This window comes from Oncorhynchus mykiss, chromosome 4 (assembly GCF_057628025.1).
Source record: "Oncorhynchus mykiss isolate SJ-2025 chromosome 4, ASM5762802v1, whole genome shotgun sequence".
Lineage (NCBI taxonomy): Eukaryota > Metazoa > Chordata > Actinopteri > Salmoniformes > Salmonidae > Oncorhynchus > Oncorhynchus mykiss.
In genome coordinates, this window is record NC_143025.1 from 56,318,250 (window position 1) to 56,340,796 (window position 22,547).

At 40.8% G+C, this 22,547-nt stretch overlaps 1 protein-coding gene and 1 long non-coding RNA gene across 3 annotated transcripts in view; both read left to right on the plus strand.

Annotated features, from left to right (window-relative positions):
- The window catches only part of LOC110520963 (protein lin-28 homolog A-like), a 35,168-nt gene extending 19,735 nt beyond the window's left edge, over positions 1 to 15,433 (plus strand). The window contains exon 4 of one of the 2 annotated variants that reach the window (XM_021598414.3): positions 13,452 to 15,433. In XM_021598414.3, coding sequence (XP_021454089.2) covers positions 13,452 to 13,743 — 292 coding nt within the window. In that variant the 3' untranslated portion in view covers positions 13,744 to 15,433. The remainder of the gene's footprint in view (positions 1 to 13,451) is intronic. The other variant, XM_090232306.1, reaches the window with a different exon arrangement.
- The window catches only part of LOC149984078 (uncharacterized), a 466,287-nt gene that overhangs the window by 198,366 nt on the left and 245,374 nt on the right, over positions 1 to 22,547 (plus strand). The window lies entirely within an intron of this gene.

Below are 22,547 nucleotides of genomic sequence, written 5' to 3' on the forward strand. Positions count from 1 at the left end.
CAAGGTCAAATGTGTACAAAACATTAAGAACCCCTTCCCAATATTGAGTGTCAGAACTTTCCCCTGGAAAAGAGCAGGTGTTCTTAGTGTGTGTACACTGGAGTTGCTTACCAATATGACATTGAATGTTCCCGAGTGGCCTATTTAAAGTTTTTACTTCAATCGGCTTGAAAATGGCTGTCTAGCAATGATCAACTATCAATTTGTCAGAGCTTGAACCATTTTTTAAAAGAATAATATGCAAATATTGTGCAATCCATGTGTGCAAAACACTTAGAGACTTACCCAGAAAGACTCACTGCTGTCCCTGCTGCCAAAGGTGATTCTAAGATGTATTGACTCAGGGGTGTGAATACTTATTTAAGTGAGACATTTTTGTATTTCATTCATTAACAAACATTTCCAAAAACAGGTTTTCACTTTGTCATTGTGGGTTCTTGTGTGTAGATGGGTGAGATTTTTATATATTGAATCCATGTTGAATTCAGGCTGTAACACAACAACATGTGGAATAAGTATTGGGGTATGACTACTTTCTGAAGGCACTGTATATGTTTCTGTCCTCAGCATCAGTTAAATCTTTCTCAGGGGGCCTATATTGTGGATTCAAACCTAGATCTAAGTACATTATGGTTGCTATGGTTATTCCGCTCGATGATCATGCATTGAATAGGGCACTTTGCCCGCTATTTCACAGCTATTTAAAGTCACTTTGTCAGCTTCCACATTGTAGACCATCTTAAATGTGTGCCTGGGTAAGTTTGTGTGAATCTTAATGCATTTTACTGCAGCCATTTTGACAGGGGGTGTTTTGTCAGAGGAAGGCCCATAAAATTGTCAGACTCGAGCCACCCATACACTATTCTCTCTGCTACCTCATGGCAAGCGTTACCAGTGCACCAAGTCTGGGGCAAACAGGATCACACACACACATTCATACTCACCACATATGCTGCTGCTGTCTTATCTATCCTTGTCACTTTACCCCTACCTCTATGTACATAGCTACCTGAATTACTTGGTACCTCTGCATACCAACTCAGTACTGGTACTCCCTCTATCAGTGGTGTAGTGGAGCCTCTACCTCTATGTACATAGCTACCTGAATTACTTGGTACCTCTGCATACCGACTCAGTACTGGTACTCCCTCTATCAGTGGTGTAGTGGAGCCTCTACCTCTATGTACATAGCTACCTGAATTACTTGGTACCTCTGCATACCGACTCAGTACTGGTACTCCCTCTATCAGTGGTGTAGTGGAGTTCTGCGGGGCCCTGTCCAAAGGTCCAAGCAAAGGCCCCTCCCGAACCCCATTGGGGCAGAGAGAATGTGCAGTTTTATAGCTAATGTCATGCTAATTTGCACAATTTGCAATGAGGCTTACAGAACATGTGGCTGTTTTACTGCTCAGGGATTCTTGAAAGACAGGACAATCAACTTTTCCCCCACAAATATTTGTCTTAATATTAACAACATTTTAAATATATATTTTGATAGACCAATCAGCTATCACACCATGTAAAAGAACAACCTCCTATTTGTATTTATGTGTCATAAAATGCAACAAACTGCATTTTTTTCAACTCCTCCAGGCATTTCCTTTGTTACAATTATTGTCCAAAAACTGTTTGAAGGCCTTGATTGTTTAATTCTAACATTAGATCATTCAAATCTCCAATGTTCTTTTTGTTTTATTTATTAGCACTATTAAAAGCTCCAGGGATAATGTCTTCAGCATTTTGGCATGTTTGTTTAGATTTAGAGCATAAAACAACATTAATAATGTAAATATTTTCCCTTCGGTCTAAGCACGGCTTTTACTTTAATTGTTTAAGAATCTGTTGCAGAACAGTGATTAAGGGGTTAACCATCAGTGGCTTGTCAACTCCGTCACTGATGGCTAACCCCCTTAATCACTGTTCTGAAACATATGCTTAAACAATTGAAGTACTTGCTGTTGACAATAGATATTCAAAACGGACATATTTTTGTCTTAAAAAGCAAGTTCGGAGGCAGGGTAGCCTAGAGGTTAGAGTGTTAGACTAGTAACCGAAAGGTTGCAAGTTCAAACCCCCAAGCTGACAAGATACAAATCTGTCATTCTGCCCCTGAACAGGCAGTTAATCCACTGTTCCTAGGCTGTCATTGTAAATAAGAATTTGTTCTTAACTGACTTGCCTAGTTAAATAAAGGATACAATTTGTAAAATATGGAAAATGATTAATTTGAAAATCTCCAAATAAAACACAACCATTCTATCAAATCTTTCAGCACTCTGGCAGAGTTAACTTTAGACAACAACAGAGTAGCAATTTAGTTTTTCCTGACTCTAAAACCTTATTAAATGTAACATATTTGAACCAAAATTCATATTCTATTCTAATCTGTCAGGCAGATGGAGTTGACATGTTATTGCTGTGAACATGTTGATTGCAATATTGTTTGTTTAAATCTATCAAAAGCAGAGAACTTTCCGGATCATAACATGTGTAAGGTCCTTATGGTATGGCTCACTCACCCTGCTCATTCCTGATTCCTTTAGGATTTTACCAAATCTCCAGACACATCTTTTAGGAATCAAAGTTTTGAGATAAATATTATTTAAAGTCACAGAGGGCTATTGCAAGAAACTACATACGATACACTTTTTAGTTAATATCCATGAGCTGACATGGAAATAGCTGACATAGTTGACATGGAAATGACATTTAGAAATTGCCCCTAAATGTAACTTTTAAGCTCAAATAATGCTTAAAAGGACAACGACAAGGATTGTCACGACTTTCAAGAATCCCTGAGATAATTTCCTGCTATTCTACACATTTTGTCATGAGGCTGGGAGAAAATGGTGTAGTTATAAAGCTAATTTCCTGCTATTCTACACATTTTGTCATGAGGCTGGGAGAAAATGGTGTAGTTATAAAGCTAATTTCCTGCTATTCTACACATTTTGTCATGAGGCTGGGAGAAAATGGTGTAGTTATAAAGCTAATTTCCTGCTATTCTACACATTTTGTCATGAGGCTGGGAGGAAATGGTGTAGTTATAAAGCTAATTTCCTGCTATTCTACACATTTTGTCATGAGGCTGGGAGAAAATGGTGTATTTATAAAGCTAATTTCCTGCTATTCTACACATTTTGTCATGAGGCTGGGAGAAAATGGTGTAGTTATAAAGCTAATTTCCTGCTATTCTACACATTTTGTCATGAGGCTGGGAGAAAATGGTGTAGTTATAAAGCTAATTTCCCGATTATTATTATTATTTGTTTTTATGGCTTATGACGTCTTCATACGCTATCTGGAGGGCCCGCCTTCGTGTCACTTTCTATTATTATTTAAATGTTATATCTTTAACCCTGCACTGTTGGAAAAGGACCCGTAAGTAAGCATTTTCACTGTTAGTCTACACCTGTTGTTTACAAAGCATGTGACAAATAAAATTGGATTTGATGTCTGAAGACTGGATACAGTGTGTGGTGTTGTGTTGCCCTATTACAGGCACAAGACTTAAGATTTTCAGTAGAAGTGATCGTTAAATGTGAGCTCTTTCCCGACATTAGCATTTTTTGAAATGTCTTGTATAGTCCCCAAGGCTTATATGGAACGCCCTGAAATAGCTTGATGATTGCTGTATCTGTGCCCTCCCTCCCTCCTGTCTCCTTTTCTACTGAGAGAACATGCAGTTCCTACTCTCCATGTGTCTGTGCACCTGGTGGTGCGGTGAACACAGAGAGCCAGTTAACATAGCCAGATAGAGCTATATCTGGCTCCTTCGTAGGAGGCTACTGCACATAGCTACACTGTACAGTGTACATTAAAGCCACAATCTGGGGTTTGTGTTGTCAGACCCAATGGCAGCCCCTCCGCCACTTGCAGTGCTGGAGAAATGGAACTACTGTCAAATTCGTACACACAGCTCGTAAGCCATTTCTAAGTTATTCTTCAACAATCAATGGGTATAGGGCGGGCTAACCCTCGAACAGCAGGAAATCTCCCTGATTATGCCTTTAAAAATAACGCCTTTTCCATCTCATAACCAATAGAACACCTCAAATAACAAATAGAACATCTTCTAGTCTAGATTCAATTTCTCACAAAAATAAAACACCATATTAAATAACAGAAGACTATCTAAAATGTTCCTTATGCAAAACCATATCGGCGACTCAGAGCATACAAAATAATTTTACAATTACAGCTAAACTGTTTTTTAAATTGTAATTCTATACATATCGGGCTTAATTTGCTCATCTATGGCCATAATATTGGGCCAAATTGACATGTATTAAACCTAGGATTCATGATTCATTACAGCTACATCATGTAATGTATTAAATTCATAGTTTAGTTCCAAAACTACATGAAAAACACTTTAAAGATCATTTCTGAAGCTTCTAAATTCCATTATAAACTGGGTGGTTTGGGCCCTGATTGCTGATTGGCTGACAGCTGTGGAATTTCAGACCGTATATCACAAAGTATGACAAAAAATATAGGTTAACTGCTCTAATTAGGTTGGTAACCAGTTTATAATAGCAATAAGGCACCTTTGGGGTTTGTGGTATATGGCCAATTTACCACGGCTAAGGGCTGTATCCACTCCCTCTGTGTTGCGTTGTGACTAAGAACAGCCCTTAGCCGTGGTAAATTGACCTTATACCACACCCCCTCATGCCTTATTGCTTAAACATAAAAACACTTTCCTAATATTGAGTTGCCCCTCCATTTTTGCCCTCAGAACAGTCTCAATTTGTAGGGGCACACAAGGTGTCGAAGTGTTCCACACGGATGCTGGCTCATGTTGACTCCAGGGCTTCCCATAGTTGTGTCAAGTTGGCTGGATGTCCTTTGGGAGGTGGACCAATCTTGATACACACAGGAAACTGTTGAGCGTGAAAAACCCAGCAGTATTGTAGTCTTTGGTGCGCCTGGCACCTATTACCATACCCCGTTCAAAGGTACATAAATATTTTGTCTCACCCATTCACTCTCTGAATGGCACACATAGACATTCCATGACTCAATTGTCTCATGGCTTAAAAATCCTTCTTTAACCTGTCTCCTCCCATTCATCTACACTGATTTGAAGTGGATTGAACAAATTACATTAATAAGGGATCATAGCTTTCACCATATCAGTCTATGTCATGGAAAGAGCAAGTGTTCCTAATGTTTTGTACACTCAGTGTAGTCTACACACCATAGAAATACAATGGATTTTACCTAGCATACTACGACTCCCAGGGTGCAATGCTTCACCCAGCTGCTGCTAGCTGGCTACTTATCATATTATAGTGCTGAAAAGAATATATTGTCATTGTCACTCCAAAATAGTTTGAATGTAGTTGCTGGTAGAATAACGTTACAAAGCAAATGTAAATTGTAAAATAGTTTTAAATGTATTTTTGGAAGTAAACCTCCCTCACTGCACTGCTTTGTAACACCTTTTGCGTAGGTTTTTTTGGTAGGCTGGTTTTCATCTGCTCTGTAAGCAAAGTCTTCCCATATTTCGCTTCTGGAGCCAGTTTTGTAAACAACCTGCTGGAGTGGAGGTATGATGTTTTCGTTAGAAGAGGCCATGTTGACGGCATTTTCTCTCTCTCTTGCTTCTCAAAAGTGTCTCGCACGGTGTCAGCAGCATGCGCAAGCGCAAGGAGTCTGGCTAGCTTACTACTGCCACCTTGAGAAGATTCAGACAAATTACTAGACAGACTCGCTCACCTCAGACGCGAGACGCATTTGACAGAATTACCGAAAGTAACAAATTCTAGTACCAAACCGTTTTTCATGTTCTAGTATTGAAAAAGTACAGGCGTTTTTGTATACCATGCAACACTACAGTAGATGTGAGTGCAATATCTGCATAGACCAAATCACTGTGCCATTGCTATACTATTCTGGCTATCCAATCCCACTCTTACTCCCCCTTATCTGCCGAAAGGGTTCCCTGGTTATTTCAGTGTAGTTGGGATAATTGGAGTACTTTGTGGTTTATCTTAATGGTGTTCTGATTGTGCTTCGGATAGGGAGCTGTGCTTCGGATAGGGAGCTGTGCTTCGGATAGGGAGCTGTGTTGGTAGGTAGGCAGCAGGTACTTGAGTCTGATTAAATCTCTTAGTTCTGTGTAAGGGGCCACAGGGCTGGGCTACCGACGCCGCCAAGACATCCACATACACATGTTGGGTTTGCTCCTAGCAGAACCCGGCTCGGCGAAGCAAACCTCTGTGCTTGCATAGTCCCTAAAGAAGGGGGTTCTACTTTGGTAGAGGTTACTGCAGGGGGTCTGCAGCCAGATAGAAAAATACAAAATCAAATAATCTGTCCAAGGGATCTGTGAAATAAGTTTAGACGGTGTAATACAAAACAATGTAATATTATTCATTTACAATGTATGTTCCTAACCATGGGCAACATAGGCCTGGAAGGCTCACAGGGATATTGGTATGCACAGTGCTCCACCAATTATACATTTACAAATGTTTGTGTTCCCCAAAAATGCACTTAATTCACAGTAACTGTCCACTACAAATCTCACATTTTAAATGTTTACATTCCGTTCCATACCCAAATAATGTTGTTGACTCGTCATATACTTGTATTTGTGGTCAAAGCATGCCTTTTTCAGAAATGCTTGCTATTTCCTCATTGGCCGATCAGCGGTCAACTTGCGTTAATCATTTTAATGACCGTTATTTGCCCACGTCATTCTGTTGTTGTGGTATGCCCACACCATTCCAACACAGAAAAGCTGGTTTGTAACATGCTTAATATAAATCAAATCAAATTTGTATTTGTCACATGCGCTGAAAAACAATGGGTGTAGACTTTACAGTGAAATGCTTACTTATCAATTAAATGTTAAGTAAAAATAGACAAGTAAAAATAACAAATAATTAAAGAGCAGCAGTAAAATAACAGTAGCGAGGCTATGTACAGGGGGTAGCGGTACAGAGTCAATGTGCGGGGGGTACAGGTTAATCGGGGTAATTGAGGTAATATGTACATGTAGGAACATGCATAGTGACCATGCATAGATAACAAACAGAGAGTAGCTCCAGTACCGCTTGCCATGCGGTAGCAGAGAGAACAGTCTATGACTAGGGGGGCTGGAGTCTTTGACCATTTTTAGGGCCTTCCTCTGACACTGCCTGGTATAGAGGTCCTGGATGGCAGGAAGCTTGGCCCCAGTGATGTTACCATTACCCTCTGTAGTGCCTTGTGGTTGGAGGCCGAGCAGTTGCCATACCAGGCAGTGACACAACCAGTCAAGATGCTCTCGATGGTGCAGCTGTATAACTTTTTGAGGATCTGAGGACCTATGCCAAATCTTTTCACTCTCCTCTTCACGACTGTCTTGGTGTGTTTGGACCATAATAGTTTGTTGGTGATGTGGACGCCAAGGAACTTGAAGCTCTCAACCTGCTCCAATTCAGTCCCGTCGCTGAGAATGGGGGCGTGTTCGGTCCTCCTTTTCCTGTAATCTCCTTTGTCTTGCTGACATTGAGGGAGAGGTTGTTGTCCTGGCACCACACGGCCAGGTCGCTGACCTCCTCCCTATAGGCTGTCTCATCGTTGTCAGTGATCGGGCCTACCTACCACTGTTGTGTCATTGGCAAACTTAATGATGGTGTTGGAGTCGTGCTATGAACGGAAGGAAAACTTTTGAACTCATATTGTAATTAATTATTGGTCATATTTCATAGAAATCTGGAAACACTGGACAGTTACTTTAAGCTTTAAAACTGCAAGGTTTTCTCTGCCTCATGGAAATATGTGTAGAATTGCAGGAAATTAGCTTGAAAACTGCAAACTTCTCTCCAGTGTCAAGAGATGGGCCTTTAAATTGTTCCTTCCCAATATCCGAAGTCATGGTAAAAACTCCTTGAATGCTATCTTTCTTTTATCTCGAGTTGTGTTTATGAGGGGGTCCCTGATAAATTTGCTGTCACAAAAGGGGTCCCCAGCCCCAAAACGTTTGAGAACCCCAGCCCCAAAGACCTTGCTTGAAAAACAAGTAAAGCTGCAATAATACTATTGTTTGTCCCTCTTGAGCCACCGTAGCAACAACATAGCCAGAAACACTTCCTCAAAATAGTCCAAGATAAGATAAATCAAGAAATCTGTATTAAATGTTTACGTGTTTGCTTTAGAGGTCTTCGTCGTGCAATTTTACAACTAACTAAGATGTTTGGTGCAGTATTTCTCAAGTGAAATATTTTGCATGAAAATTAGTCGTCTGTCAATGAATGACAACGAACACTTCATTGAAGAATGCCGTCCATAGTTCCCACTTCCACAAGGAGTAGTACTGTTGACCAATCACCGACGAAGGGGCGGAGACTTCAGCTACCAAGCTTCGACTTGCCTCTATATTTTTGTGTGTGTACGCGAACAGCTGAAAAAAAAACTGGAAAACAAGCAAAAACGTAACAAAATGTCGTCATAATATGTGCGCAAAGTGTTTCGACTGTGAAGCATGCGACAGGCTTTACGCTACTCTTCTCCCTGCTGTCCAGAGCTATAACTACAACTATACTTGAACACAGTGTAGAAGTACTGCATTCCAATATTCTATATATTATATACACTACATGACCAAAAGTATGTGGACACCTGTTCGTCGAACATCTCATTCCAAAATCATAAGCATTATAATGGAGTTGCCCCCCCCCCCCCTTTGCTGTTATAACAGCCGCCACTCTTCTGGGAAGGCTTTCCACTAGATGTTGGAACATTGCTGCGGGACTTGCTTCCATTTAGCCACGAGAATTAGTGATGTCAGACAGATGTTGGGCGATTCGGCATGGCTCGCAGTCTGCATTCCAATTCATCCCAAAGGTGTTCCATAGGGTTGAGGTCAGTGCTCTGTGCAGACCAGTCAATTTCTTCCAAACCGATCTCGACAAACCATTTCTGTATGGACCTCGCTTTGTGCACGGGGGCAGTGTCATGCTGAAACAGGAAAGGGCCTTCCCCAAACTGTTGCACAAAGTTGGAAGCACAGAATTGTCTAGAATGTCATTGTATTCTATAGATTTCCCTTTACTGGAACTAAGGGGCCCGAACCATGAAAAACAGCCCCAGACCATTTTTCCTCCTCCACCAAACTTTACAGTTGGCACTATGCATTGGTGCAGGTAGCGTTCTCCTGGCACCCGCCAAACCCAGATTTGTACGTTGGACTGCCATATGGTGAAGCGTGATTCATCACTCCAGAGAACGCGTTTCCACTGCTCCAGAGTCCAATGGAGGCAAGCGTTACACCACCACGCTTGGGATTGCGCATCTTAGGCTTGGTGCGGCTGCTAGGCAATGGAAATACATTTTTTGAAGCTCCCGACAAACAGTTATTGTGCTGACGTTCCTTACAAAGGCAGTTTGGAACTCGGTAGGGAGTGTAGCAACAGAGGACAGACGATTTTTACATACTAGACGCTTCAGCACTCAGCGGTCCCGATCTGTGGGCTTGGATGGTCCACCACTTCGCTGCTGAGCCGTTGTAACTCCTAGATGTTTCCATTTCACAATAACAGCACTTACGGTTGACTAGTGCAGCTCTAGCAGGGCAGAAATTTGACAAACTGACTTGTTGGAAAGGTGGCATCCTATGATGGTGCCACACTGAAAGTCACTGAGCTCTTCAGTAAGGCCATTGTACTGCCAATGTTTGTCTATGGAGATTTCATGGCTGTGTGCTCGATTTTATACACTTGTCAGCAACAGATGTGGCTGAAATAGCCGAATCAACTAATTTGAAGGGGTGTCCACATACTTTTGTATATATTGTGTACATTCTGGGGCAAGAGACCTAACAAAAATATAATATTAGGGGTTTGGGAAATGCTGAGAAGTACTTTTAGCTGTTTTTCCTTAACTGAATGAATGTTCACTGAAACAAAGGACTATTTTACCACTCAATCCATCTTAATCAACACCGTAAACCAGAGTTAAGAATAGGTCTAAGTGACCTCTTATCAATAGAGTTTGTCACATTGGTTTTAATGGTCCTGTTTCAGCCCAGCCAATGATGTACAGTATATAAACACTAGATTGTTGATGCTATTGTCACAAACCGGCTCAAAGTCCATTACAAAAAGGGAGACAACGTGGAGATTAGGAATAACAAAAATATAATAACTGAAGTAACATAAATACAATTAACAATGGTGTGTGTAGTCAGTAATCAGTAGTGTAAGTGAGTGGTTGCGTGCATAGATGTGATAATGAGGGGTGTTGAAAGGTGCCAAAAGAAAAAAAAAAAACAGCCACAAAAATGCCACAACCAAAATCTAACCGTGTCTGCATGAAGAGAGTCTCAATGAATGGGGAAGAGGTTTATTTATCCCTGGACACACCTGGGTCCAGGTGTGTCGCATGTCGCTGACAACCCTCCCGGCTCTGCCCACCGACATCCTATTAAGGAAAACAAGAGCAAAGAGAAAGAATTCGGCAGGCAGAGTGGGAGGGTCGTCACACTATATATTCGCCAATGAGAGACTAAGTCACCGCAGAAAGAGCAGCCACCCATAGAAATGAATGGAATCCTACAGTTTCATGGACCAAATTTCATGTAATTAATGATATTATTATTTTTTATAGTGGGGACAGCAAAAAAAACAACTGTTTTTCTATATAGTTTTATTACTGTCCGCCCCAGGACCATGGTGAAGCCAAAACAATAACTACGTTGCTGGGGCGGTCAGTAATACTAATGACCGAGCATATACACAAGCAGTGGGGCGACAGGGGGTAGCAGATTCCTGCTTTTAAGGTGACTGTGTAAAAGAAGAAATGTGGCAGACAATTATGGAGACGCTAATAAGTGCATTTCTATTGCTTCTAAAATCTTTCAATGATTCATTGTAAAAAATAATCATTTTACCTGTACCATTTTCCCTTGTAAATTTCAAGAAAATGTTGAATGGACTATGACATAAAGCATATCAGTGAGTTGATTCACAAGTCCCTTGTTAGTGCTAAAAACCTGCCATCCAACAATAAAAAAAAATATCTAAATTCTGTTATTCTGTTGCACATTGTATGTTAAATTATGCAACAAAGAGAGATTTTTTGGACAATAAAGTCACTACCGGTGGAGTCCAAGTCCGCACTGGTCGAGGTTGATTGACGAGTCATGAAAATCTTTGACTCGAGTCCAAGTCAAGTCCCAGTCCTGGACTCGAGTACTACAACACTGATGCATATTCATTGAACTATAAACCAAGTCTATTCTCAACACTTGTGCATATATGTGTTCATTTAAAGTGTTAATCGGTGTTTAACTTTCAGAGTTAAAAGTAAACATTTGCTTTGTAACCCGGAATTTGTAACAGAATAAAAAGAGCATACGCCATATGACACCCAACAAATGCTTTATTGTAGCAGCAATCCCCGGGAGGAATATTAAAACATTGCGGATGATGTGTCTACGCTATTCTGAGGAGGCAAGAACAAATGAGGCAGTCTAGGCTATGTTGGGGTAGCATCCCAAATGGTTTACTATTCCCTAGCGCACTACTTTTGACCAGATACCTATGGGCTCTGGTCAAAAGTAGTGCACTGAATAGGGAATAGGAAGCCATTTGGTGGAATGCAGTCATGATGCTAACAGCATTCTACAACCAGCCTCCAAGTATTACCGTGGTAACCATCACAGGCTCCTTAGTAACCCACAAGGTCCCAGTGAAGTGTGTTTGCTCCATTTCTTAGCTCGGTAAGAGCACATGAAGCTCATCGAAATATTGAGGGTACGAAATCTTCTGAACTGAGGTCAACTCCTGTTCAAGCCTGTTTGGTAATTGAATTGGATGTTGCGTTTGAGATATGCAGCAGGTAGCCTAGTGGTTAGAGTGTTGGGCCAGTAACTGAAAGGTTGCTGGATTGAATCCCTGAGTTGACGATGTAAAAATCAGTTATTCTGCCCCTGAACAAGGCAGTTAACCCACTGTTCCCCGGTAGGCAGTCATTGTAAATAAGAATTTGTTCTTAACTAATATATGCAATGGCGTTTTCAGTTATAGCATTGCCTTTTTCAATTCAGTTTTTCTTCGGCAGCTCAATTGGAATTGAAATGTACTTGACCATTGATCGGCACAATGTTTTCATTGTGATTGCGTGTCAAGGTGTGTGTGTGTGTGTGTGTGTGTGTGTGTGTGTGTGTGTGTGTGAAAGTGAAAGTGATTTTGAGAGAGAGAGATGAAGTGTGTGTGTGTATGGGCATGAGAGAGAGAGAGAGAGATGGAATGTGTTTTCATCGAGGATGAACAGTTCATCTCAACATCCTCATTAAGTGCAGCTTTCTTCTACATCTGCTCCTTGATTTGTTATTGAGCGGTCTGTTTGTCTTATAACATGGGTCTTCGAGATGCACCAAGAGAAATGCAACATGCCTGTCTTATAGTGCTCACCGTCCATTGTGTCTGTCTGAGAATCAATGCTATAGAGCCATCCAAGCCCTTACATTTTTCAATTCAATGCACTGTGTTCCATGCAAAATTGAGAACTCCCTATATGAGGAATGTATTGAGGGTGGTGTGTTTTGCTTGTACTTTAAGTGCTATACCACTGCATTTACAAATGATTCTAAAACATCTATGTTGTGCTTATGAAGACTTAATATAACCTATATTTGTTTGTTGCAAGGAGAACGCTAAAGTGGGACCCCCTCCCCCCGATTGATTTCACCAATGATTTGTGTAAATACTGTATAGATGAAACTCTACTGTGATGGAATTGTTTCTCACATTTCAAAAGGATTTATGGCCTTAGACAGTTTACATAAAACTGACTGGTATAATGCATTAGTGAATGTTATAAGCTTGTATGAGTCTTTATAATGTCTAATTAGGCCTTTATATGTAACAGTTTACATAAAACTGACTGGTATTATGCATTAGTGAATGTTATAAGCTTGTAAGAGTCTTTATAATGTCTAATTAGGCCTTATATGTAACAGTTTACATAAAACTGACTGGTATTATGCATTAGTGAATGTTATAAGCTTGTATGAGCCTTTATAATGTCTAATTAGGCCTTTATATGTAACAGTTTACATTAAACCGACTGGTATTATGCATTAGTGAATGTTACACGCTTGTATGAGCATTTATAATGTCTAATTAGGCCTTATGTCACTTTTCTATGATACATTTTCAACTGACTCAAAATGGATGATGGTTGGTCGGGATTTCTGTTAGGATAAATACACACAAGGGGGCTTAAGAAGATGCTTAAGACAATAATTGCAATGCATTATAACGCCATTGTAGTGCTTTATACCTGTTTACTTTATTAAAGCATTATCGAATTGTTGATTCATCCTTATTTGAGTTATTGAATATTGTTTCGATATAAGTAGCAAGTTGGTGCCGTTTTCTGTCCTTTACCTGTTTCTTCTTCTCTCCCTCCTCTTCTTTCTCTCCATTCCACTCCCACTGTCCTCTGTCCAGCTGTTATAACTGTGGAGGTCTGGACCACCACGCCAAGGAGTGTGGCCTGCCCCCCCAGCCAAAGAAATGCCACTACTGCCAGAGCATCATGCACATGGTAGCCCAGTGTCCCCACAAGGCGCTGGCGCCCCCCACTGGCTCTCAGGACCCCCTGCACCCCTCTACCTCGACCGACCTGTACCCCCCTGACGAGGAGGAGCGCTCGGGTTCATCCCCCCTTGATGGCCCCTCATCCTCCCCGGAAGCGCCACCCCAGTCACACTGTGGTGGCCCCCAGAGGTGGAGGAAATAGGCGGGGAGAAGGGGAGAGGTGTACCATGACCCTGACTCCCCTAATCTAAGGAACCCCCAAAATCCCATCCCTAATCTACCTCACACTCGTGAAAAAAATGGGAGGTATATTTTTGGGCGGGACCAGCGAAGTTATGGCAACGATCACCGGGATACGGATTTGTGTGAATGTGTGTGACTGGCTGACTGGTTGTCATCTGGTTGCAGCTATGGCAACCATCGCTGGGGATATGGACTCTTGTGAATGACTGTGTGTGACTTCTCAATCAGTGCAGCTCAAGAGACAAAATGGTCTAAAAGAGAAACAAGGGTTAGGGTTAAGGGTTAGGGGTTAGGGTTAGGGTGATTGTGAACCTGAGTTAGATGACTGGTGTCATCCGTAACACTTTGTGTGGTAGTTTCTGAATAGAATTCGGTTTCCTTTTAGATTTTAGTTCACGTGTTTCATATTATTATTATTCTAAACATCATGATGGCTCTTTTTTAGCATTTAAGACTTTAAAAAAAGGCCTTGATGTAGGCCAGTGTTTCCTAATTGAGCATATTTTATTTTTTCCCTAGCAGTAACACACTTGATTTAACTTATCGCCAAGCCTTTGATTATTTACAATCCGGTGTGTTAGTGATACATCAAAAACTAAAATGTGTACCCCTTTGGCTCCCCGGGACCAGGATTGCAAAACACTGATTGGTCCTCTATAAAAACAATAGAACGCAAAAAAATCTGAATCCAAATGATGCCTCAGTGTGACCTATTGATCAGTGTTGGCGAGAGCACCATGGATACCAGGGTGAAAGGTTGGAAAGAGGATGGGGGCGTAGGACCCATTCAATAACCCTTGTGGTCATGTGCAACGCTCTGCTTTACAGAAACAGAACTGGACCAACTGCCAGTTCTGGGGGGGGAGCAATGGTTGCAATGGTTTCATAAGAACCAGGAACTGGTTGTTATATGGTTGTTATTATATGGTTGTAATGACGTCATTTCAACCAGCTTTGCCCACTGGGTGATTGTTGTTAAACCTAGTTTGAAGTGTGTGTGTGTGTGTGTGTGTGTGTGTGTGTGTGTGTGTGTGTGTGTGTGTGTGTGTGTGTGTGTGTGTGTGTGTGTGTGTGTGTGTGTGTGTGTGTGTGTGTGGGCACAAGCGCATGTGTGAGTGTGTATGTGGGCACAAGCGTGTGTGTGTGTGGCACAGCCTGGTGCAGTGAAGTCACCTTTGCTGTGTACTTCCCCAGCGGGTAGATTTTGGCACAAGACATCATTGCAACCAGTATTCTGCTGCGAAAAGAAGCCTAACTGTCACTCCTGAACCACAGAAGATGAGCTTTTCTAGTTCAGTGGTACTAACAATTGACTGCAGAGTGCTAGTGGGGGAATAGTATTGATCCAGGCATGTGTGCACTTGCTTGTGTGTGAGTGGGGTTGTTAGGAACGTGTGAGAGACATTGTTCCTTTCCTAAAACATAACAGAGAAGTTTGATCCAGGCTTTGAGATTGGGGCCAACCTCTAGTCGACTTGATATTAATGTTTCATGTAATCCTAGAAAGACATGCCTTAGAAAAAGTGTTTTATCACTCGAGACCTTGCCTGGCTACCCAGATTCCTTGCTCTTGCCAAAAGCTAAGCCACGCTCACAGACGTTAGTTTCTTCTCCGCAGTGAGTCTGGATCTGAGTACCTCCCAGACCCTTCACCGAATGCCAACACATTTGAGGCCATCTGATTGGTCCAGGAACCGATGGGTTGGGCCAGAGCTAGAACAAACATGGGTAAAGCGGCGGTTTGAAAATGTGTCATTGGCATTGATACTCTGATTGGTTAGAGACGATCCAATCGATGTTGACTTTGTTTTGTACAAAGCCCCTCGTGTCCCTCGTCACCACAAAATCTTAAATGATGGCAGACCGAGACACTCAATATGTGGTCTGGAGACCGGACTCGAGTAGCCTAACAACTCACATCTTCTTCTGAAGAATTTAGTGTGAGTTGTTAGGCTACTCGAGTCCGGTACCCAGACCACATATTGAGTGTCTCGGGCTTGTCTCGGATACATTTTTACTCCGTCTTGACTGTTTCGGCTCAGTCTCGGACAATCTGAATTATCAGCCCCCGTTCAGTCGATGCTTCACCATGCCAAATATCCACACTCCTTTTATAACACCTTTCATACGTACTCGTAACAATACTGTCCTTTACTACAGTGCATTCTGAAAGTATTCAAACCCCTTGAATTGCTCCTCATTTTGTTACGTCACAGCCTTATTCTAAAATGGATTCAATAAATGTTTTTCTTCATCAATCTACACACAATACCCCATAATGACAAAGCGAAAAACTGGTTTTTAGAAATGTTTGCTAATGTATTACAATTTACAGAAATACTGTACATTTTTAGCTCTTTTTTTATGGCGGCGATCTGACACAATTTCAATCATGGTCTTGAATTGGACTCGCCTTGTTCTGGTCTCGGTCTTGACTCGAACTCGCCCCCCCTCCCGGTCTCGGTCTTGACTCGGTCTCACAATACTTCTTGGATATTAAACTATTTTATCCACCTCTAGGTTTAAGTTCCAAAACATTGAAAAAATGCCATTATTTAATTGGACTTTACTATCTACATTTGGGTTGTTGACTAATTAGTTGGAGATAGTGTCACAGTTTATGAAGTCACAATATAAGTCATTAATATATGTATGAAAGAATAGCATATTCTAAAACAATTATTACATTTAAGTATAGAATAAATTATTTCTGGCATAGTTTAAGAAACTATGTATTGTGCGTAGGATTCTTTATTGTCAAGCACCATCACACCTCTCTCTCCCTTTGACCTGTGTGACATCACTCATTTTACCCGTTCAGTCAATGCCCTCCCCGTTTATAATATGAAGTAATTTTCTACATTTATGTCTCTCTTTATTTCTATCACTCCATCTCACTCTTATCCTCCCTCCGCATTATCAAAATATCTGATCACTCTCACATCACTCTACCTCTCTCTATCGTTCTATCTGTCTCTGTTCCTCTTTTCCGACGAAATGCCTTACCTATATAGGAAAAACTCGGACCCCTAGTCCTAGGCTTAGTATTAGTCAAATCACATAGCCTCTACATCTGTCTGATGTCAAAGCTTTCTATCCCTATATACACACCCCTGTCCCTCTCCCATCTATGCCTGTGGTACCACCTGTTTCCCACTCAAAACGGGATCCCTAAACACTGCTGCTCGTTATTCAAATAGTCCAGAGATTTATTAAGAGCTGAAAAAGAGGTAGGGAGAAAAAAAAATGTAAGTGCTGCTTTTCGTATGACTTGAATCCTCTGCGAGTTTCTATTAGCGCTTATACTAATGAAACATGACAACTCTTCTCTGACCATATTGAATGTGAAAAGAACTCTGAAGTGGCTCTCCTCACAAAAGTCAATGAGGGTTACTTTGGAGTCGTATCTTCTTAATGTGCTGACAAATCAAATGGCCTTGTATGATGATATCAAACTAGCTTGTGTTTTCTAAAGCTCTAAAACAAATTACGTAGACAAGCAACAGTTTTTGGTATACATTTCTATAAAAGAGTTTTATTTGAAGGCATTGTAAAAGTAGGACTTGCTTTGCTGTTCCTGCTCCTTTGGAATTTCAAGGGATTGTTTCTGAAAGTTCAACACTGAGGTTGTTTATGTATAGCTTTTTGAATGTGTGATGTGCATCGAATTGAATCCAATAAGCGGACAACAACAGAGAGGGAAAAAAAGAGAATGACCAAACCACACAATGAGCACAGCCCATTTTTGTACTATGTATATATTTTTTTTATCCACAATTCCTCTCAGGATGATAAACTGTTCTCAGGGAATTAACCAAAAAAATGTATATTTTATTATTTTGGGAATCATCCACCGACTGATCGATGAACTCAAACTTTACTGTTCAAAGGGTTCTGTACCTCTTCATGTCCTGATATTAGTAACTAACTACCTCTCGAGTTACACATAGTTGTGCATTTTCTTCTTCTTATGTTTTGTTTTGATTGATCTTGTATGATTAACTGTAGGACTTTTTTTGTTTACAGCAAAAGCCTACCTCATTTCCTCAGTTTTTTCCCTCCCCCAGCCCCCCCCCCCCCTGTCCTCTACCACCTCTGTTGTTTGTTACAAGCGTCCGGTGTTGGCATAGTAGTCACAATGCAGTTTCAATCAATCACATCGCTGAAATGGCAGATCAGTTGTGACTCCAACTCCTCTTTTCCAATCAAAGCCTGTTTTTTGTTGTTGTTTTTCTTCAGTTTTGAAATTGTAGTGTTCATCTCCACATCCAGGGTGAACTTTGTCTGCCAGCTAAGTGTGTGTGTGTGTGTGTGTGTGTGTGTGTGTGTGTGTGTGTGTGTGTGTGTGTGTGTGTGTGTGTGTGTGTGTGTGTGTGTGTGTGTGTGTGTGTGTGCGTGTGTGTGTGCGTGTGCGCTTTTCCAGCATATGTAGGCCTACACACTTAGCTTGCAGACAGCAACCAGTGAGTTTAAGTGTTTGTACATATTTTTTCTCCTAACCTCATTTCTCATTGTAACCACTTGACAGGCATGAGGTGGACACAAATTTGATTGTACTGTAAATGCACAAGAAGATAGTGCCTATCTATGTTTTGTCTGTGTATTCCCATCGTATTCCCAAATAACAATTTTTCTCTCTTTGGCCTACTCAGTAAGTGACCTAAATATCGGCCATTTTGACAACCTCCGAAAATGACAAGTTGTGTTGTCTCGAGACAATTGGTTCTAGTTTTTGTGAACTACAATACGTATTATGAGTGGCATTAATAATTCTTAAGAAATGGGTAGATTTAAGTACTAATAGTGACCTTGCATATGTTGAGATCCTTAAAAAAAAGGGTTTATGAATATTACTATTATTTTTTGACTGAAACTCTTGAGGTGGGGGGGGGGGGCGACGACTGCAGTATTCCAGTACAAGCTCACCTCGTAGTCTTCTTTGCAGTTTGCAGTACATGTGCGACTAGTTTACATCGGCATATGAACAAAAAGTACCACCGTTACTGATGATATTATTATTATTCATTATTAGCTTTACAGTGGAAGTCGGAAGTTTACATACACCTTTGCCGAATACATTTTATCTCTGTTTTTCACAATTCTTGACATTTAAACCTAGTAACAATTCCCTGTCTTAGGTCAGTTAGGATCACCACTTTATTTTAAGAATCTGAAATGTCAGAATAATTGTAGAGAGAATGATTTATTTCAGCTTTTATTTCTTTCATCACATTCTCAGTGGGTCAGAAGTTTACATACACTCAATTAGCATTTGGTAGCCTTCCACAAGCTTCCCACAATAAGTTCAATTAATTTTGGCCCATTCCTCCTGACAGCTGGTGTAACTGAGTCAGGTTTGTAGGCTTCCTTGCTCGCACATGCTTTTTCAGTTCTGCCCACAAATTTTTATAAAGGATTGAGGTCAGGGCTTTGTGATGGCCACTCCAATACCTTGACTTTGTTGTCCTTAAGCCATTTTGCCACAACTTTGGAAGTATGCTTGGGGTCATTGTCCATTTGGAAGACACATTTGCTACCAAGCTTTAACTTCCTGACTGATGTCTTGAGATGTTGCTTCAATATATCCACATAATGTTCCTCTCATATTATGCCATCTATTTTGTGAAGTGCACCAGTCCCTCCTCCAGCAAAGCACCCCCACAACATGATGCTGCCACCCCCGTGCTTCACAGTTGGGATGGTGTTCTTCAGCTTGCAAGCCTCCCCCTTTTTTCCTCCTAACATAATGATGGTCATTATGGCCAAACAGTTCTATTTTTGCTTCATCAGACCAGAGGACATTTCTCCAAAAAACACGATCTTTGTCCAAGCAGTGGCTTCTTCCTTGCTGAGCGGTCTTTCAGGTTATGTCGATATCAGACTTGTTTTATAGATACTTTTGTACATGTTTCCTCCAGAATCTTCACAAGGTCCTTTGCTTGTTCTGGGATTACTTTTCGCACCAAAGTACATTCATCTCTAGGAGACAGAACACGTCTCCTTCCTGAGCGGTATTACGGCTGCGTGGTCCCGTGGTGTTTACACTTGGGTACTATTGTTTGTACAGATGAACATGGTACCTTCAGGCATTTGGAAATTGCTCCCAAGGATGAACCAGACTTGTGGAGGTCTACAATTTTTTTTCTGAGGTCTTGGCTGATTTCTTTTGATTTTCCCATGATGTCAAGCAAAGAGGCATTGAGTTTGAAGGTAGGCCTTGAAATTCATCCACAGGTACACCTCCAATTGACTCAAATTATGTCAATTAGCCTATCAGAAGCTTCTAAAGCTATGACATCATTTTCTGGAATTTTCCAAGCTGTTTAATGGCACAGTTAACTTAGTGTATGTGAACTTCTGACCCACTGGACTTGTGATACAGTGAATTATAAGTGAAATAATCTGTCTTTAAACTATTGTTGGAAAAATTACTTGTGTCATGCACAAAACAGATGTCCTAACCGACTTGCCAAAACTATAGTTTGTTAACAAGAAATTTGTGGAGTGGTTGAAAAACAAGTTTTAATGACTCCAACCTAAGTGTATGTAAACTTCCAACTTCAACTGTATATGTTATTCGAATCATTGTAAGTACTTATTGCTTATTGTCTACTCTTTCTATCCTGGTCAGTATTTAACTGTCAGATAGGGAATTATTTGAAGACTCTGAGAACACCTCTCATTGGCTCTGTTCCAATACACATGCTAACACACTACTTTGAATACATGCTGAATATGCATAGAACGTGGATTTGCATGGATGTGTGTCACAATAGTCAAATGTAAACACAAATGGAGACACTGTCATTTTTGGAGGGATTTTTGTGACACAAAAGCATTGCATTAGCTAGTAAAAGAGTATAGGAGTGGTTGCTAAATAACTGTGAATAACTTTAGCTAGCTTGCCAACTTGGCTAACTGTAGGGTGAAACCATTTATTTTCAGTTCGTTAGCTACTACACTGCTTTTTGTGAGCAAATGTAACGCTGCCTCCAAAACTGATGAGGTGTCACCGCTAATGTTTTAATTTGGATGCTTATGACGCCTCTACTTCTCAAACGCATACATGCCAATAAATTGCTTCATACTAAGCGGTATGCTGGTTTTGACATTTGAACAGAGCCTCAGTGAATGTAAAGAATACGATCTCTCTAAAGTGGCTGTGTTTAGATTAAGTTTCTGTTGGGGGCTGAGCCACCATCTGATTATTTACTTGTTTAATAGGCTGCATTGAAAATGTGAGAATGGTTTTACACTCTCTCATGTTGCCAAACCAGACACTTGACTGACACGCACTAGAGCAGGGGTAGACAACTAGATTCAACGCGGGACGATTTTTGTTGGAGTGGAAGGTCTTGGGGCCGGAACATAATTCTAATAATTTGTACACAGCAAATTTACCACAACTAAGCCCAAAAAGTGATTGTATTTGAAAATAGCAGCCTTATTTGAACCAAAACCATTGCTTTAAGATCTGAGTTTCAGGCTTCAGTCGCTCAAGGTGTTTATCTCAAATAATTATTTTACTGGTGAACCTTTTTGATTCCATCAAAGGTTTAAGACTTACTTTTACCCTCTGAGGGGTTGGGTTAAATGCGGAAGACACATTCTGGTTGAATGCATTCAGTTGTGCAACTGACTAGTTATCCCCTTTCCCCTAATAGCCTAGGAGAGGAAGATTAATTTCAAATCTACACCTTGCCCCTAATCCTTAGCCACTTATAGTATAATTTTATTGAAGGATATTTGGCAACATTTCCACCTAGCTAATCTGAAGGTAAAATAAAAAAGTTTACCATATTGCTTCCGCCTATCCAATTCTCTTAAATCTACAGGAGTATCTAGGGTGTATTGGCTAGGGTCGATTTGTAATTTAGCATTAGACTGGTTGACTTCCAGTATTACGGGGGAGTCAGTTCTAGAGATCTTATAAAGCCTTCAAGAACAAGACTGATCCCTAAAGTGACGCTAAAACAGAGGTTGGAACTAAAGTTAAGCATACAATGCCCTCCAGTGGGTGAATGAGGAAATTACAGAATGTGATTGACGTTCACATACCTCAAATGCCACGGTGCTCTGCTCTTCTGTTCTTTGCCTTTTATCCACCCTTGGTGGCTAAAGGGGTGTGTATTCTCACCCCTGTCCCCTCACTTGTGTAAATTGAGTATCCGAGCAATGATTGCTTTTATCATTACAGAAACATTACTTGTGTACATATCACTCATTATTATAGCCCCCAGTTTAAACATACTGCCTTAAAAAATTATGTGAATCTTTTTTTATTTTTTTTATGTCTTAATTGTTTTACTTGACTGGAAATAAACATATTATATTGGCATTAAACTTGTGGGTCTGTTTTGACAATGAAACACAGGCATTGTACAGGTCTAGGTAAAGGGACTCAGCCTGATGAAACGCATTCTGTTTGTTCAAATTTTGTCAGGTGAATGCTGAATCCCAAACTGACCTATAATGACTACCTATACTATCAAGGCTCAGGCTAAGACCCAGATGCAGACAGAGGAGGCGGATAGTACGAGTCTCAGTGTTTACTATAGTACAAGGGGCAGGCAAAAGGTAAGTCAAGGCAGGCAAATCCCTAGTCACAATCCAATCAAGAGTCAGGCAGGTACAGGACGGCAGGCAGGATCAGGGTCAGGACAGGCAGAAAGGTCAGAACTGGGAAAACTAAGAAAAACATCAACTAGAGCACAGGAAACACATGAAAACGCTGGTAGGACTTGACGGGATAAGACAAATTGG